Source organism: Myripristis murdjan, chromosome 11 (assembly GCF_902150065.1).
Source record: "Myripristis murdjan chromosome 11, fMyrMur1.1, whole genome shotgun sequence".
In the NCBI taxonomy this organism is placed as follows: domain Eukaryota; kingdom Metazoa; phylum Chordata; class Actinopteri; order Holocentriformes; family Holocentridae; genus Myripristis; species Myripristis murdjan.
In genome coordinates, this window is record NC_043990.1 from 21,585,503 (window position 1) to 21,604,857 (window position 19,355).

The 19,355-nt window shown below is 42.5% G+C and overlaps 1 protein-coding gene across 1 annotated transcript in view; it reads left to right on the forward strand.

Annotated features, from left to right (window-relative positions):
* Nucleotides 1-18,116, forward strand: part of ptp4a2b (protein tyrosine phosphatase 4A2b) — a 29,275-nt gene extending 11,159 nt beyond the window's left edge. Inside the window, exons 2-7 of the mRNA XM_030063567.1 lie at nucleotides 10,103-10,383; nucleotides 10,691-10,799; nucleotides 10,894-10,986; nucleotides 13,896-14,026; nucleotides 16,095-16,169; nucleotides 16,710-18,116. Coding sequence (XP_029919427.1) covers nucleotides 10,379-10,383; nucleotides 10,691-10,799; nucleotides 10,894-10,986; nucleotides 13,896-14,026; nucleotides 16,095-16,169; nucleotides 16,710-16,821 — 525 coding nt within the window. The 5' untranslated portion in view covers nucleotides 10,103-10,378 and the 3' untranslated portion in view covers nucleotides 16,822-18,116. The remainder of the gene's footprint in view (nucleotides 1-10,102; nucleotides 10,384-10,690; nucleotides 10,800-10,893; nucleotides 10,987-13,895; nucleotides 14,027-16,094; nucleotides 16,170-16,709) is intronic.
* The last annotated feature ends 1,239 nt before the right edge of the window (nucleotides 18,117-19,355 follow it).

A 19,355-nucleotide genomic window follows, 5' to 3' on the forward strand; every position in this document is an offset into this window, starting at 1 on the left:
AATAACATCACATTTATTGTAATCGGTCATGATGCCTACACTGGCTGCAAGCCGCCTGCTTAGTGTTGTGATTTATTTGCCCTGCATTGGTGTCTGCTGTGTTTCTATTTGTGATGCACTGCTCTGGGTTTCCCCACACAGTCTTACACTGTATTCAGACAGGACAAACCATGTTCATTTTTGAGCATCAAGTTTCCCCTTCTGTTCAATAGAGCCCAGACCTGATATTTTCCTTCACCCAATAGTGAATAGTGCAGTACGTCTGTGTTCCATCAGCTGGTCAGATCTGATACGCATGCATTAAAAACAGTTGAACCACCTACACTAGGTGCGTTATGTATGCAGCAATTAGATGTATCTGAGGCAGATGGTGTGCCATCCAGAGCAGCCATTCACCTCCATACAATTTATATTATATGACAACTACAATGATTAAACACATTTCAAGTCTTTTAATAAGCACTTCGAATTTGGGAAAGTATGACGTGTATGTCATTCACTACTGAGATAATATCGTAATAGCAGTTTTTTAAACATTGAAGTTTATGGCACTTATGTATCTAATCCTCATGATATTCACCAAACATGGCACAGAGGTAGAAGAAGCGAAGTCCGTTATAGTCATGGCCATGTTTCTGTTTGTCCTTGTATCTTTATGGCCGATTGGTGTGAATATTTAATCAACTCTCCCTTTGTTCAGGACCAACCTTTTTAGAAGTTTAATGTACATTTGTTTAGAACTGGGTTAGGATTAGTTAGGGTTTGTGTTCAGTCTGTATTTAAAATCCCAACATGACCTGTCATACAGAATTGGATCCTTCTTCATTCTGAGTCTTTCCTCATCCATTGTTTTTTTTACACCATATTTTCTGACAGGAGAAAGTCAGACCTGCAGTGGGAATTCCTGCAAACTCTGCATCGCATTAAAAAATAGAACAGGCATGTTGGTCAACACCAGATATTTGGCGGATGCGAGTAGTGTGAAGATGCGCTGTTAATACGGAAAAGATAGAATTTATTGCTTGATGCCCGGATTTTTTAAAAATCATTTTATCAGTTTATTTATTTTTGAAATTTCTTTTTCATTAGAGAGACACAGTGGAGAGAGACAGGAAGAAGGGGAGGGGATCACATGCAGCAAAGGGCCTGGGCCGGATATGAACCAAGGCAACATTCAGACAGGATCAGGCATTGTGGCAGTACAGAACAGGTCTGCGTTTTTTGGCGTGCCACTGCGTGGCCTTATTGTGAGTTGTGAGGTTTATCAATCCAGAAAGTTGCAGTTGGGATGACAGAAATCAGTTTTTCCTCCATCTTCACTGTAGCTCAGCACACAGCAGAATACCACAATGCTACAAGGTAAACACATTTGTTGTGCTACTTCATTGTTGTTAAATGGTGTTGGCAAATAGATTTACTGCCACTTTCTGGGTTGGAAAAACAAGGTTTGGCCTTTATGTGATTTTCCGCCACAGCAGGACATAAGGTTGCATTGTCCAAAAGTTGATTCTGGCTCACCTTTTTTGCTGGACGCGGCTGCGTTTTTCTGTGCAGCCCCCCTGCAGCACGCACTGCTGCAGCTGGAACGCACTACCCCCATTCAAAATGAATGAGATTCCCTGTGTTTTTGCTGCAATGCCTGATCCTGTCTGAATGTAGCCTAAGTTTGCCTCAGTAATAACTGGTACGCGCTTTACATGTTGAGCCAGCTCTTTCATCTCCTGCATCTGCCTGCCTTGTTACAGTATTGCGTGCACTCCTGTATGGTCTGGCTCTGTCTACAGTGACTGAAGCGTACAGAGATGCAAGAGGCAGCTTGTGAATTGCAAAAGAACGGAATGGATTAATGTGACATTTCACTGGGTAGTATAATTTGTGTTATCGTTATTTATGGCATTAATAAAAGTATTAACAGTAAGTGCTTTCATTTTCATTTTTAAACTCAGAAGTTTTTGAAACTCACCCCAGTGCTGTGAAACACAACACGCATGATTTAGCTACTTAACTATTGACAACTGACAGGAAAATGAAATGGCCAAAAATGTCTACATCAGATGTTGACTTTGTTTGTTCGTTCATTCATTCATTCATTCATTCATTCATTCATTCATTCATTTATTATTTTTCCACATTTGACATGTAAAGACATTTTGGCTCCTAAAATTCTTATTTGGAGCCTACATATTTTGGGTCTAGGCCTAGACCCCTGAACACTTTTTGTCTGGAGCCCTGTGGTCTCAGAACTGGGCGTCACAAATTCTCTCCTTATTTGCTGTGATAATGGCTGCTGGTGGTTTGCCCTTGCTCCTTCTCAGTCAGTCTTGGATCAATGATAGTCCTATCACACAGCTCACGGGGAGTTCTCCCCTGTCACCTCAGCTAATCAGGGCATTCATGCAACTGTGTATTTGCGTATGAGAGTTTGTAGGATGAAGGAACAGTGTTGCTGTGTGTTTGCAACTACGGGGTAGAACTCTTGAAGGCAAAGTGTGTGTGTGTGCGTGTGTGTGCGCGTGCATGCGCACGTGGGCATGCGTGGGCTGTGGGGTAGCAAGTGGATGAGTGTTTATTTATTTATTTTTAAGCAAGGGTATTGGCAGAAAGTGAGTTGGCAGGGCCTTCTATCACCCTCGTGCCATCCATGTTGCTCTCCTTGTCCTCCAGGCCAAGGACTCCAAGCAGAACAGTACTCCCTCCCTCTCTACATCTTCCACCCTCCACTCTGCTGTGGATGGCAGGCACTCCCCCTTCTCTCTGGCTCAGCTTCCACACGGCAAATTAGCCCTTCAGTTGCTCCAAGGCAGTACAGTCTGGTCATGCCCAGTTCTGCTCCAGACAAAACACCAGCAAGGCCCAAGCACACCCTCAGACCACCAGACAGGGTTGCATGCAATACTAACATCTTACCCGAGGGAGGAAGATGGATTCAGACGTTCCACTTTTCGTGTATATGGCAGATGTTTTGCCTCAGTGTCTCTTTTCTAGTCTGTGTACTCCATTTCCAGACATTTAGGCCCATTTGCCTTTCATGCAGTGTTCTATTTTTTTCCCCATATAACTTTGCTTGTGTGACCTCACCCGTGTCCACTTTGTTACCGCAGCCAGATCATGACTTTACCTACATGTCGTCATGAGCTGAACCATGAGCTGAAGCTGAAAACACAGCAGTTGAGGAGGAATAAGTTGGTACAGCTATTGCTGGTCTTATTACAATTAGTGTTTAATTATGCCTGTTTTTTTTTTTTTTGTTTGTTTGTTTTTTTTTGTCAGCAGCTGGATTTGTTGTCCATGTCAGTGAGATCTGAGGCTGGGATTAGAGCAAAGCAATGTGTTATATTAGCTATTCCCAATCCTGCTAATTTCCCCATGCTTCAGACAGTTGAGATGTCAGGGAGGAGGGCAAGTACGGAATTGGTGTATCTCAGAGCCTGCTAGCACCGGTCATTAACATGCGTCTTGCATGGTCCGATCGCAAGTGGACAGCTTTATGTACGTCAGTTCACATCTGGCATTACAGTGCGTCTCGAGTGATCTCGTGATCAGATCTCATTTCCCCGCTCTACATGGAAATAAACACTTACATCATTTCTGTTTGCGAAGACCAAATGCGTTACTGTTTTAACCTGCAGGAGGCTGCAGTGCACTTTCTTTGCCTTGTCTGCATTAATATGATGCTGTTGGTGCGCAAATGAGTACATACTTCTGCTTATGCAAAGGACATCAGTTAAGTAGGCGGTCCTTCAGTGTGGCCCAGGACACATTCACATACACATTGGTAAAAGAATATGACCATGTTTTCCCAGACCACCTCCATATGTGGTCTGAGCAATTTGATTTCAACGCGTCATGGGTGCATTCACACCTGTACTTGTGATCGGATCACCTAAGACTCATTTTAATACTAGATGTGAGCGTGGCTTTGGTGTGCCCAGGTTTTGTGCTTCAGTCATGCCTACAAGAGCTACTATGGTCCACTGCCTTAGCTTTGCCATTATGAAGTCCCATGGCAGCAAAATCCTTTTACACAGTGAATGGTTTTCAATTATCCCTCCCACTGTAGAAGTTTGATTTTGCACCCTCTCTCCATGCATTGTAATTGTGATAACTTTAAAGCTCCCATTGGCAGCACTCCAGTCCAGTATTAAGTGCTTTGTTAATGCAAATGTTATAACATACAAGCTGCAACTCTGTGTAAATGTGCTAATGAAGTGTGGCCTCATCACTTGCACTTATATCACATGACAATTGAACATATTCATCTTAAATTCATCCTGAAATGTCTGTGTTTCTAGTTTGCAGTATAGAGTGATAAATCATTTTGAAATGACAGCTGCACTATGCTCTGGCCGGGTACCTACACTCTTGTTTTCATTCTTTTGTGCCTTTATCACCTGTTTAGGTTGGTTTGTCCTTTTTTGCTCTCAGATACTGTGGTTCGTTATCAGCTAGTACACCCATGCCTCTGCTCTCTCACACTTCCCGACTATCATTCTGTCCTCTCTCTCTTTAGCCACTGTGTGGGAGATTTCTGGGAGAGGCCAGCTGATTGGGACCGCTCTCCCTATCAGCTCTCACGCCCCACCCCCAACCCCCCCACCCCCCTTCACTATCGCAGCACTGCACCAGAGGAACACGTGATGAGGAGCAGGGCACCAAGGGAGCTCTCTCTGGGCCAATGCCTAGGCCTCTGCTTTTACTCACTGACCTTTCTCCCAGTTTAGAACATACACTGATACATAGGCACACACACATACACACACACACACACAAGGCTGTATGCAGCTCAAACTGTAGTTTCTCAGAAGTACTTTAGTGTTTCCTTTGCATTCGTTTAGTTGTGGTGGCCCTCCCACAGCTGGATAGTTGACCCCACAGCTAGAGAAATGGAAGCAGAGTGAAAATTCATTATCTGGCTTTATATTGCTCAGTGCATTCCCCTCCCCCAAAACATAATAATTACAGCTGGAATTACAGTGCAGTTGTCTTGGCTAAAACACCAGACCAATCAGCACTCCTAAGATTTGGTCAAGGTAGAAAAGATTATTTAAAAAAAAAAAAAAAAAAGGCTTATGGCGCATTTTTCTGCCCACAGAACTGACTCTGTGGCAGCCACTACTTAAAACCCAGTTGTTGTGCCTCTTAATACCACATTATGGTTTGGTCACATTATTGTCATCAACGCTTAAAGCAACATTTCACAGCATCTCTAATGTGCAATACTAAGATAATGAACACTACCACTGAAATCATCAGTTGGAATACTTTAAATGTCCGTTTTAAGTTTAGACAGTCAAACAGTGGCACATCAACCCACCATACACGTTTAATTTCATTTGAGTACTGTGAAAGACTGCTGGCTTCTACTCTGCCTTTTTTTCAAGGTTTTTGTATACACTGCTTGTTGTTTCCTGTGTGGTTAGACATGGTTTTTCTTCTACAAATTCAGTACCTCTGTGTATTTGTTCTGTCCTTCCTCCATCTGTGCAGTGTGTAACTGCAGAACCAGTTTGCAAATTTCAGAGTGATTTGCATGAGTTCCCGACAGTGCTGTGGAGGCAGGCAGGCAGGCAACTGGGCAGGCCTGATTGTTACCACAGTGTACCGGCTCCTCTGATGACAGGCTCACACTGAGCTGTGGTCTGGCTGGGGCTCAGCAATCTACAGTGGATTCCTCAACTACCTTACCTCAATCCATCTGCTCATAATGTGGCGTTCAGGAACAGCTGAGTCCAGCGTAACATTTTTTCTCCACTGGCCCACTTGGCCACTAGATCAGAGTTTTATTGGCCTTTTGTATATTTTCCCCGACTGGGCAGCCACAAAAATGAAAATAGCATAATTTTTGTGATTTAGTCATTGTATATAAAATCTTCCACATAACAGTGATGTACTTATGAAATTTAATTTCAATATAGTTATTTTTGAGTCCATTTCCCCCTACTACATGAACAGCCAATCGTACAGCAGAGAAACCAACATGTGCTATGACTAGTTGACGTAATTTATTGGCCCGTCCCCCAGTCACAACAGTTTGGGATGATCAACTGTATGGAGTAGACTAAAAATGAGAAAAAATGAGTAGCTGTCAGAAACAGTCTGAGGAAACAGTCGCCAAAGATGAAGAAATTATACCAAAGAAAGGGCATGCTACTCAGGATATTTTGAAATGGTTCGGCTATCCAAAGTCTGACCGAGCACAGACCAGTGTTATATGCAAATTCTGATGGCGACAAGTCCCCAGCAGAACGTGAGACACCACCAATGTCTTCCACCATTTCAAAAGGTACCACCCCACAGAGCACTCCAAAAGCACAAGTTTGCGCTATCATGCCAGCCCCAGCCTGCCCCCAAGTAGCAGCCAACAGCCCAGCCCTACTGCTACTAGTGATACAAACACATAACCAGTACAATTACGAACTGTAATTGAACTGGTTGAAAAAACTTGCCAAACATGTATGCAAGCCATGTCATTCTGTTGAATGTTTGTCACCTATTCGTTCTGATAATAAATAATTGTATATTATAAACCATAGTTTATTCCATCTGGTTTCTGTAGATTCTTTCCCAAGGCAAATACTTCTAAAACTGTAAATTAATTAAGCATTATTATTAAACATATCGTGATAATTATCAAAAGCAATCAGTATAAAAAATGTATTCTAATGGCATTTGTTGCCATATCATCCAGCCCAAGGATAAAGTTAGGCACATATTGGATCAGCAAATGAATGGTGAATAGGGCCGAACGATTTAGGAAAATAATCTAATTGCGATTTTTTTTCCCTTCAATATTGCGATTGTAGCTACGGTAGCACGGCATGTTCTGCAGCACAACACCTGCTGCTGCGCAACATCTTTTTTGAAACCGAAATAATTCCACACCACCGACGTGCTGTTCCTCTTCGAGACTAAAGTCTCACTTGTGTCATGCTGCGTTCCAGCAGGGAATTGTACCTGTGAATCACGACTTCAAAGTCACGAGTCACGACTTAAAACCGTTCCAGGCATAACTGATAAGAACAACCGTCTCCAGTTGGGCCGCCATTCTTGTGTACAAAACAAACTGCGTGACGTCGAACGAGGAAGTTGGAGTCCGTTGAGCACAATCGAGTTCACAGGCGTGAATTCACAGGTTTGGCTATAGCCCCGCCCACTTTTAACTGGTAAATCACCAGTTACAGGTGGCCTGGAACGCAGCATCAGTTTCTGACTGCTGCTTTGAGCCAGAGGCCATTGCGCAACAGGTGGGCAGGATGAAAAGTTGGTGCGGCTGAGAGCTCCACTCGCTGTAGCTCGCTTCTCGTGACCAACTTATAATTGCGCAAGTTGCGGTTAGGAAATCGTGTTTTATCAAATCACGATATTATCGCAAATGCAATTAATCGTTCAGCCCTAATGGTGAATTAATGTAAGATCCTCTATATTTTGTGTAAAGCCAGAAAGTATGGAATACAGGAAAATGGAATATAGGGAGAAGAGAACAGAATTTATGATAACATTTCAGTGAGCATGGATGACCTTAATAATAAATCCTTGTGTCAAAAAGTGAGACAGTGCTGTGAGATTTTCAGAAATGTACTTGTGAAGATAGAACAGTGAAAGAAAGAGCATAATGGCACTTGGTTTGTTACGATAATAGAATTTCTAACTTCATTACAGTACCCAGAAAAATGCTGACATTCAATATCACTTTCAATACCACAGGGGAAAAAATCACAACATATTAAAGGGCATAAAAATGAATTTCATCTGAGACCAGAAGAGAAAAAAAATACTTTTCAGATACAAAGATTTTTTTCCTCTTGTTAGATAAGTGACTGACCTGTCATCAGCCAGTCAACCTGCCCTGCATAAACTTTGACTGGCCCAAGGCCATCGGTCAGGTTGGACCCTGTGAGTAAAGTCACATAAGTGGAGGAGGGGGCTAATCAAGTAGAAGCATATTATGTTGGAATCAAGATTTAGCATGGGGAAGAGAAGGTCACTCAAACACATAGTGTAGCTCAGTAGCTTAGTTCCATGCTGACTACTTGGAAAATTACACTAATGCGTCTTAACCACCAGTCATGCTTCCCACTTAGCCCAGATGTGCCTCAGTGTCCAGCGTCTACTACCAGTGTCTACTTTAAGACAGTGTTTTGGTTTGTCTTTCATTGTTTTTCCACATGTAGCTCTACTTCTGGCTGCATTTAAAGACCAGACTGTATTAAAAGTCAGTTTCTGCATCTGGGCAACAAGACACTATCCAGTTGCTTTTCATCTCTTAGCACAAGCTGTCATTGCGGTGTCCTTGGTATGTCTGTTGGATCTTTTGTTCGCTTGTATTTCCTCAGCATCCTGGTCTCTCCTAACTGCCTGAATCTGTCCAGTTTGTCTCCCTTTCCCTGATGAGGTCCCACAGGTGAATGGCACCTGTTAACAGCCCTGCTCTGCCCTGCTCTGCCCTCTTTTTTCTGGAGGAGAAGAAGCTGATGAAAATAAACCTCAGAAGTCTGCATTCCCTTTTCTTTCTCACCCTGCTTGTCCAAGCTTCAGTTGTCTGCATGCAGCGATGGCGTATTGTATACTTCTCGGAGGCAGTAATTAAAGGCGTCAGAGAGGATTTCGGCCCTCTAAAGAATCAAGGACGCTTTGATGAGTGGCCTCGTGGCTGGCGCCAAGTATAAAAGACAGAGGGAAGGAAAGAAAACGAGGTAGAGAGAGAGCCAGAGTAGAGTGGGTGACACATCTCTTTGATGATATTGGCTCTGTGGTTGGCAGTTGCCAAGAGAAAAAGTGACAGTGGGGCAGTGGATGGGATCAAGAGGAAAAGAGGAGAAAGTTGGTGCTAGTTTGAAGGGTGGCCTTGGGTTGTGTAAAAGTGAGATACCTCTGACGCATGCTTTCTTTTGTACTCACAGAAATCAAGCTGATTGGGTGGAGAGAATAAAATACGAGGCAAACTGTAGACAGCTGTTCTGGCAGAAGCTTGACACATTGTTGTGAAAGACAAAAAGCTACTTTAAATGTTTGAAAAGAACCTGTAAGTGGGCAAAGGGTTATTGTTAAAAATCCTGATCAAACTGTTACAGAGTGAAATGAGATGAATAGACAGGGAGGGAGACAGGACCTTATGTCTGAATCTCAAGGAGGTGAAAGTGGGGAGCGTGGGACTCTGAAATGCTGGGGCTGTTTGAAGCTTTGCCCACCCTGTAATCCTCACCTTGTGACTACTGCCTGTGACACAGTGCCGAAGTCCAAGCCCTTTTTCTCTGCTGCCCTCCCTCCTTGCTTCCCTCACTCCCTCCCACTACCTTGTGTGCCTCAGCCTGGTGATACTCTCGTCATCCTCTGCTCTTCTCTCCCCCCTTCTCTCCCTCCCTCCCTCCCTCCCCCACGTTGCTTTGAGACGGTTCCAGCCAGTTTGCGGCGGCTGGGTTTAGACTGCCGAGGCCTTGGCACAGGATGACTGACTGCTCACTGGCTAGTTATAGACCAGACATTACAGGACCTATGAGGCAGCCTTTTGAAGCGCATGTGTGTGCACTCCATGTTGTCCCTCACACTTGTTTGCATTTTGGTGACAAGGTGATGTAACCCAGAAGTTAAGTCAGTGCAGGGTGAACTCAGACCACTGAGACTTAAAAGTAGAGAACAGTTACGACATTGCCTTTGTGACTTTCTTTCAGCAGTGGACAAAACATTTCACATGTGGCAAGTCTTGGGCAATGATAAGTATTCTTCTGTGTAGCATATCACAGTTTTCTTTAACCAAGATCCCAGGCAAAGTCCAAAGGCTGCAGTTAAGATAGAATGTATACACCTGGAGCCATACTCTCAAATGATTGCAGTGGAATAAAACACACTGAAGTTTATCATTTTATATTTCTGAAATATAGAAGCATGACCCTCTAAAGTCTCTTTTTTGTTAACCACAAACCTGGGTTATTGGGTTGGGTTATACAAACTTAAGTGTAATTAATTTTCATTTTTGGTTCTTTTTGCTGTGTGATTTTGTGGTATGAATGTTAGGCTTTTCAAATAGTATGTCATTTTGGAATGAAGCCTTTTCTTGTTACCTCAGTTAACCTCACTCCTCCCTCTCTCTCTCCTCTCTTGGCAGGGTTTCTGTGTTGATTTGAGCCGTACCTATATGGCGTGTGTGAGCGGAGAATTCTGCCAGGCTCAGCACCTTGCCTCTGTGGAGAAGTGAATCGGCCGCTCCCTGAGGGACTACGCTACCCAGAAACCCCCCTGACTGCCAGCACACTGGGAACCCCTGATTCTTCCAAAGGCCCCCTGGGATATTGCGTAGTCCTTGGCCTCTGTCCCAGCCCAAACAAGAAATCTTTGCTTTCCACTTTCTCCTTGAACAGCCAATCACAAACAGCTCTCCTGAATGGGGTAAACTGATTGGATGACTCCTGGATAGTTTCTCCATCTTTTTTTATTTTATTTTTTGGTTTTGTATAATTTTATTTTTTACATCCCGGAGTACTGTGGACTAGTTCATCCTTTTTGTTACCTTCTCTTTGTACATCATCCTGTAGTTCAGCACCTGTTGTCTCCCCCGACTTGTCCTTTCCACGTGTTCTCATTTTTATTTATTCTTTCCTTTTTAAATACAGAAACCTCCTAGCAGTTTTGCTGACTTCTGAGCCAAAAGTCGCTTTTGTTTTGTAAGAGTATTGTATTGTAATTGTTTTTTAAGCCGTCTCGCCAACATGAACCGCCCTGCTGCAGTCGAGATTGCCTACGAGTGCATGAGGTTCCTCATCACCCACAACCCCACCAATGCCACGCTCAACAAGTTCACTGAGGTACGCATCATCTGTTTGTGTCCGTGTCTGTTTCTGTTTCTGTGCGTCTGTCCTGTCTGTAATCCCTCTCTCTCTCTCTCTTGATGTCTGCCAGGAGCTGAAAAAGTTTGAGGTGAACACGCTGGTGAGAGTTTGTGATGCCACCTATGATAAAGCTCCAGTGGAGAAGGAGGGGATTCAGGTCCTGGTAAGAATGGACATACACACATATAGGCCCTTCTTTCACTTTTCTTATGCTTTCCAACAAATTCCCATTTTTAATGAGAACCTCCTCTCATAAAAAATGAGTCTGCCCCCTGTGATGTGTAACACTGTCTTTTTCTGATTAAAGAAAAATGAACAAACCAAACCTAACCCTAACCAAACCAGTAAACCAAAACTGAGGCAAAATGTTTTATAGGTTAGAGGGCTGGGCACTTAATCGAATTATTATAGGAATACAACATCCTTTGTCCTTAGACCTTCACACCGGATGAGGAACAAGTCACTAAAAAACCCCTTTAACAGGGAGAAAAAATAGGAAGAAACCTCAGGGGAGCAGCAGAGGAGGGATCCCTCCCCAGGACTGACAATGCTGTGAAGCAACATTGTTGAAACACAGGACTAGCAGAGGAGAGCATACCTCACTCATGCTGTGACTTTGTCATCATGACAGTGTGAGTGATTGACATGATGTGACTTGCTCCATTATCTCAGAGTGGAGGGAGTGTAGCGGACAGCTTGTGTGTGTACCAGCGGGGCTGTGACTGCTTAACCAGGACAGATTATCATAACATTTCATAAAATTATGAAATCCCACAGGGGCAGCTGCAAAGAGGTTATAGCCAGGGGGAGTTACCTCTGGGTGTAACAGAAAGCCTGCATTTGATATAGTCTGTTCTTCAACTAGAGTGGCGCAAAGAAAAATGCTATACCTGCACTGCCTGCATGTAATGTAATTAAGAGGCTATGGAGGAAGGTGTCACGCTGGGCAGTCATGTTTTGACTGAGTGACTGAGTGTGACATGCATTTTGTGATTATAGCACAAATCTTTGAATTGTTCTGTGGTGCTGTTGCTTGTTGCCCATATATCAGTAAAACAAATCCATGGCTGTATTCAAATGGTGCACGCTATTCACCACATAGTGTTGTGATACACTGAAATATATGGGGAGCAACTGAACAAAAGTTGCCACTGTATGAAAAATTATTGCTTCAAAAAAAATGTACTGGATATTCCTGTGACCTCATATGCACCCACCATCTTACAATCTAACCAAGCACTGGTGACAGTATGTTCAGTTGCACTCGGGTAGTATCAATTTTGTGAAGTAAATTACAAATAAATGCAGAAAATCTATTGGAGTGCAAGGGTGATTTTGTCAACCAAATAGGCAATAACCAAGCAACGCTTACTTCACTAAAAAAGCAGTTAAATGGCTCTGCCTGTTCTCACAGCCTTCTCACCAAAACACAGATTAGAAGACTGTTTCTCGAAATACATTGCTTAAATTTGTGGAATAAGCTCTTTATTTAGTCAGCTTAGGCAGAGGAATGCTAAGTGTGAATTAATCAGTCTGATAGCTTATTTGGTTGTATCCTGCATTCTTTCACCAAAACTCACCATGGAGGACTGTAAGAGCGTAAACCAGCACTAACAGATGTAACATGGCGTACTGCTCGGCATGTGATATGCTGAATTTTTAATAACATCCACTGACTTGTTACTATCATGATTTACAATATACGCCTTGGCTAAGTAACTGCAGCAGCGAAATATGTTATCTGAAAGCATTTACCTGATAGCTAAAAAGTTTTTTTTTCCCCCACTGGCGAGTCTGAACTAAATTAGCTTTAAATGATTGGCTCAGTTAACACTCACTTTAGAAAACCTGATTGTGACTCTAAAGGACAGTATCAAACCCATACAAGTTTTATTAATACATTTGACAATGCAGTAATACATTTGCAAAACGAAAATCTGCTGTTCATATCCTAACTTAATAACATTGTAGATGTTTGTTTACTATTTATTTAATATTACACACTCACATTGCATTGTGGTATACATCAGGGCAATGCAGTGACCATTGTTTGTTCACTACATTTTACGGTGTATTGTGGGTGTTTTATTGCTGACTATATAGTGCATACAATTTAATATCAAGAACTTGACACAACTGTTCTCAGAATGGCTGACACAAAATATAGTGGGCTATAGCCTATTCTGGATTGTGAGCGATTTCAGAAATAGCCCATGTCATGTCAAATGCTTCCTCAGTGAGCTTACTTCATTTTATCAAGCTCACAAACAATTGTGATAGTCAACTGTGTGGTCATCTATGCAGAACAGGTATAAAAATGGAAACTCAAACTAAAGCGAGTCAGTCACTAAGATATAACAGTAACTAAACTAATTTTATATCAAAAAACCTTGAGAAATCTGTCATAAGAATGGTCACTGTGTAGCTTGTTGATTGTGTGTAAGTTCATATCTACTGTCAGTGTGTGTGCTCTCACTCTGCTCATGTGTCCAGCTCCTGCTGTGTTGGAGGGAAACCCAGCCCAGATAAATAGAACCTCATGGTGCTCCACTCTGCTATCACTTTATAGAACTCTCCATTCCCTCACTCTCCCCTGCTGAATCTTTTCTTGCTCTCATTTGCACCTACTTGCTTCATCGCCTGTTTATTCTTGCCTTTGGAGCAAATGCAGCTGACTTGAAAAGACATACGCGCTTGAAGCATATCCTTCCTCAAATCCATTTGTCAGCTGATGTCCCTTTTTTGAAGTGTTTAATGCATAATCTGAACCCCTAACTGTTGTTGTTTTTTACTTTATTATGGCAGTCACATGCTCCTAAATCCCATAATAAAAATCCAACTTGCATTATTTTTGCAAAAAGGCAGAGAGAAAATGTAGTTGGAATCTGGGCTGAGCTGTACGAGAGACATTGGGTCAGTAGGGATGAGAAGCTCAGACAGATAGACAATCAGGCCGCCAGCCAACACACACATACACACACACACACACAGAGGCACTCCAAGCTCTGGCACCATTGCATGTGAGATCCTGATGGTGCCTTGTCATGTGATTTTGTCTCTTTTGCCCTGAAGGACTGGCCCTTCGACGATGGCGCCCCACCTCCCACTCAGATTGTGGATGACTGGCTCAACCTGCTGAAGACCAAGTTCCGTGACGAACCTGGCTGCTGCATTGCTGTGCATTGTGTGGCGGGGCTTGGCCGGTGAGTGACTAGCTGCTAACTTAACTGCAGTTTTACTAGCTGGTTAAGTGTTGCCTTCTCTGTAGTTTGCCCCATTACTCCTGTCACTAAGCTTGTTAGTTGGATAACAGTGGAAGCTAATGAGACTGTTAACTTAATCTTCCCTGTTTATAATCTCTAAAGCTCCCATACCCTTGGACATAGGCTAGTATTTAATGCCACTGTATTATCTCACTAAAGTGCAATTTACTTTCCCTGAGCACTGGAGGTCTGTGAGAAGAGTCTATTCCTCTGGTCAGATAATGATGGGCTTAACTGCCCATCAGTTCCCGTAACACTTGTTAATTAGTTTTTAGCTGTGGGTGTGTATGTCTAAGTCAGCTGTATTGGCTGAATATTTGTAGCCATTAAACTTGGCAAGCTCAGTATTTCATCTCTGTTCAGGAAGTAGCGTGAAATCGCCTTTCCCACACAGTTTCCATACTGGATTTATGTCATAGACGAGGTGGGGAACATTACCTAGAAGACAGTGACACTGCACTAACCAGACTGTAAGCCAGTCAGCATTTGCCAAAAAAGGTCCTGTATGGTCCTGGCTGTGCTCTACAGCCCATCTGACCTCATCTCTCATCCTCTGTTCTCTTTCCTGTTAGTGTTAACTAGTTAGTGTGGTGCTGTTTTGGTGGCCCCAGGGGTGTGCTCTGGACCAAGGCCCATTTCATTTCCCCCTGCCCTCAAAGTGACTCCAGAGAGAGGTGGGCCGGCCTCAATAGCCAGCATGCTCCACACACAGGCTCCTCAGCCTTTTCCTGTTAGGGCCTCACAACACATTGATCCATTAAACGTTGTAGGTGTCTGCAAGTCTCTCTTTAACCCCCACCTCTCTCTGCCTCTCTGGCTCCTTCAATATTGATTGCCTTGCTCAGGCAGTCATGGCTGAGTGTTAAAATGGACAAGCCACTCTGAACCTCTGACTGTCCCTGTTCTCCTTGATGTTTTGTCTTTGTTACAGACTGGTGATTCATTCAGAGTCTTGAGTTGTTGTCCTCTCCCTCTGTCAGTGCTCATGGATCTGTAAATAGACAGTCAGCTGGTTTAGTTATCCATCATGAGTGACACAGCAGTCTGTGGTTATTGTTTCTGCAGACTTGAAAAAGAGAGGCAATTACAGTGCATGCGTACTCTGTGCCTTGGCCATGAGATTGCACAGTTGATGCACAATTGTGCGCACCAATGTGACAGTGAATTCCAAATGTAATCTGTTGAGTAACAGTACAAATGCGAAAATACAAAGAAGGAAAAGGCACATGACGCAGGCAAGCGAGTGTGAAAATGTCTCTTCTGACCACAGACACACAATAAGGCAATCAGTTCTCTGAGGCTTTCAGTATTTTACATTGCTGTGGCATTCCAGAGGCTGTATAATTCCCAGTATTGGTCAAACTGGCATTTTCAGCATTCATCCCCTCCTCTTCCCCCTCCTGTGTTTACTGCAGTCATCTGGGCTTTCCATAGCACCACAGTCTGGTCTGCACCAGCCAGCATTCTCTGAAGGCTCTCAGCGTGGCAGGCTGCAACTGTTTGCCTTGCTGCTGTTGCTGCTATTGTTGCTTTTTCTATCAGTCTTGCCCACCCCCCTGCTTTGATGATCACTTTCTGTTTTATTCTCATTTTTGCTCTGCCCCTCCTTTCTTACATTCTGTCCCTCATGAATTTTGTGTGAGAGAAAACCCACCCAAGGAGGTACTCTCAACATTGAGATTTGATGTGCCAAGTAGGCTAGAATTTTTTTTTTCTCACTGTCTCATCTGGTGAGAAAGTTGTCTTACTGTAACTTATCGTAGTAGTAATGTGTGTGTGAGGCCCAGGGTGTGAGCATAGTGCCCCAGTAGGGTATCAGTGAACCTTTGCACCCCTGTTGATTTCCCAGGCATATTTCCCAGGTTTAAACCCCCACCCTGCCATATAACTATGGGATCATGTGAGCCTTGGCATTTAACTCTTCTATTCTTTCTCCCTCTCTCCTGCTCTCTTTCTGTTTCTCTTGCCTTCATCCCAAATTCATCCACTGGATTTCTTTGCTTTCCAGAGCTCCGGTCTTGGTAGCCTTAGCTCTCATTGAGAGTGGGATGAAGTATGAGGATGCCGTGCAGTTTATAAGGCAGTAAGTACCCTCCCTGTTTTTCAAATTAATAGTCTTGATAAAAATGGTGATGCCATCCTAATTGGTGCTGTTGCCATGAAGCACAGTCTGTGTGTGTGGTTCAGTGCATACACAAACGGCATTGGGAAAAAGAAGAGCACAGACAAAACATATTGCTCCTAACCCTAACCTTTACCATCCAAACTTTAGCATCCAAGCTGTCATTTCAAATGATCAGTTCAAACAACAAATTCTTAACTTCAGTTTTGAATTTTTGCTACAAATGTTTTCATAATATTCATGTTAATGTTCACTTGTTTGTTTGACTCCAGTATTAACAGACTGTAAATAGTAAGAATGAATAACTTTGTTAATTCCATAATCTGGTATTATCACTCGGGGAAAAAAAGCTGTACCCTGCAAGTACTCAGATGACCTGTGTTTATCATACACTGTGCTTTGTACATTAGTGTTAATGTGCTGTCTTGCTCTCTGCTGTGGATTTTGAGCTACACCAGGCACTGTGTTATTTTCACCCCACTCTCTTCTTTCCATTCATAGGAAGAGACGTGGAGCCTTCAACTCCAAACAGCTTCTTTACCTCGAGAAATACAGACCCAAAATGCGTCTGCGGTTCAAGGATGCCAATGGCCACAACTGCTGTGTGCAGTAGGCGGGCTGTCACTGCATCTTTTTATGCGCAACTAGCGGGGAAACTATTCCAAGGGGAGATAAAAATCAAGAGAAAGCTATCAGTAATTATTGTGATGATTTGTCAACACTGAGTCATGGTTAATTGATCACAGAGAGCAAGAAAGTGATCAAATGAATGAATCCAGATCTAGGGATCCACCAGCTGAACTAATGAATGAGAAGGTCAAAGGTCAAAGCACACCGATAGGCCCGCCTCCCGGTTACTAGTGTTCAACCACGGGCCCGAATATTTCGACTTGAGTCCATCCTTTTTTCTTTTTTTTTTCTTTTTTTTTTCTTTTTCAGATGTAATCATGGGGTAACTTTTTCCATTTTGTGTATTTTTATTTTTACACACAAAAAAGGTGATGAAAAAATGTTAAATGATGTTAGTGATTTTTATTTCCATTAATTATTGATACTATGATTGGCCCAGGATAATTTACCTTTTTAAAGAAATATTTTTAAGCCTTCAGCACATATTATGATAGTCCATTTTGGTATCGGGGTATTTTTTGCACAAAAACCCCAAAAGGATGAAAACTGAAAATGCAGTAATGTCTTCTCATGCCCCTTCACTTGCTTCAAGTCACATTCAGTTTAGGGGTTTTCTTAGTTTTGAATATGTCCACAATATTTATTCACTAGATATGATAAGTGTGACAGCTCAGAGTTTGGCAGGGGTAAGGACACTTTGCTATACATTTTTTTCTAGAGCCATGTTTTTTCCTTTTTGTTTTTTTAATTTTCTTTTTTTTTTTTTCCTTTTTTCTTTTTTTTTTATTATTATTTTTTAATTTTATTTTTATTTTTGTGGAAATCATGCGGGAGTGCAATAATCAGTCCACCTCAGAAAAGCCCACCAGACCCTGCTGACCGTCCTACATGCGCACACAGACACACGTTCTCTTTCTTGTACTCACCCAGGCAGTCGAACACAGGAAGACACTTGGTAATCCGTACAACAGGTACTCCCCACCCCCACACAAACACAACACATACACAAATGCGCACACACACTCACCAAGGCTGCTTTTTCTTCTTAATGGGTTTGCCATAGGACTTCCCTAGACATCACGCATATTAAAACACATGTACACAGAGCCTAAGGTCCAACTGTTAACCTTATTCTGAAGGAAAAGAGGTGGAAAAGAAAGAAAACGGTCAGTTGTTTTTTTTTTTTCTTTTTTTTCTTTTTTTTCCATTGTACTCATTTTGAAAACATCCCCAATTCATATTGGTTCTTTAAAGATAAATAAATTGAAATAAAAAGCATTTGTGTCTTTTCTTCCTCTCCCCTTATGCACCAACACACACACCCTTTTTATTTGACCTGGTTCTGTAAATACCAAACTTGTTAAGTGTTTGTTTTTTGGTGTTTGTTGGTAAAGAGGGTGTTTTTTTTGTTTGTTTGTTTGTTTGTTTGTTTTTTGACAGTTAACAGGTGTGGCTGGAATTTGCAGCTTATCTAGTTAATTGAAGTTGAAAATGATGCAGCTCAAACAAAACAACTGGTAAACACTGCAGGATGGAAAGCTAAAACTCATCTTCCTAGGTTACCAGGCGCCCTCTGGTGTATTTGTGCCGAACTGCTTTTAGTCTGTTTTGAAGGCTTTAAATCAGTATTCATTGTTCACAAAGGTCACGGTCAAGTACATGAAGTCATCCTCCGCCATAGGCCATAAAAGAAAACGTGATGATTCTATCCTGTTCTCAATTTGATCCACAATGCCGTCACCCTCTGTACTTTGTGAAAGTCATGCTCAGTATTTCCCGGACACTCTGTGCTCATTAAGAGTGTCAGTCAAAGATTGACCTACATGTCCCTTCCCTTCCCCAGTAGACAAGTGAGTCAGCACCACGTGGAAGGCGCAGGACACCATACACTGGAGAATGAGTCACCACTGGTGATCATGACAATTTAGATAAGCAAACCAATTGAAAGAGCCCCCCCTGCTGCCCCAGTCCTGTAATCTCCAAAGCCCTGATTATAAAGGCAAGTTAGGACATGTCTGAAATAGGGTTTTGTGCTAGAGCATGCCAATCAGTGAATCATGTTAGTCAACAGAAACGAACAGGTGGCAGATGAAATGAAGTGAGGCGAAATGTTTTGCATCTGGAAATACATGGCACTCAATATGCTGTCATATCTCTTAAAAAGCATTTATCCATTATTCTGACCACATCATTTATTTGCATTCGTTGGTCATCTTCCCAAATGTCTAAGTAGGTAAAAGACTTGTTTGGAGAGTACCTTATTTGAATAATATTTCGCATGAATCCACCTCTTCAACAAGCTCACACACTAGACTGAGCAAAACGTGCCAGTGATCCCAATCAATCCAGATGAATCTCAAATTCAATAAGCCTACAGCCAGACAGCAGAACCGCAAACAAATGAAGTGTATTAACAGTTCAATGCTGCATAGCTTGTTTTGAATAATGAATGTCCCCTAGCTTGTTACTGAGTTGTTACAGCATGGATCATCTCACTGAGCTGTTGTTTGTCAATTT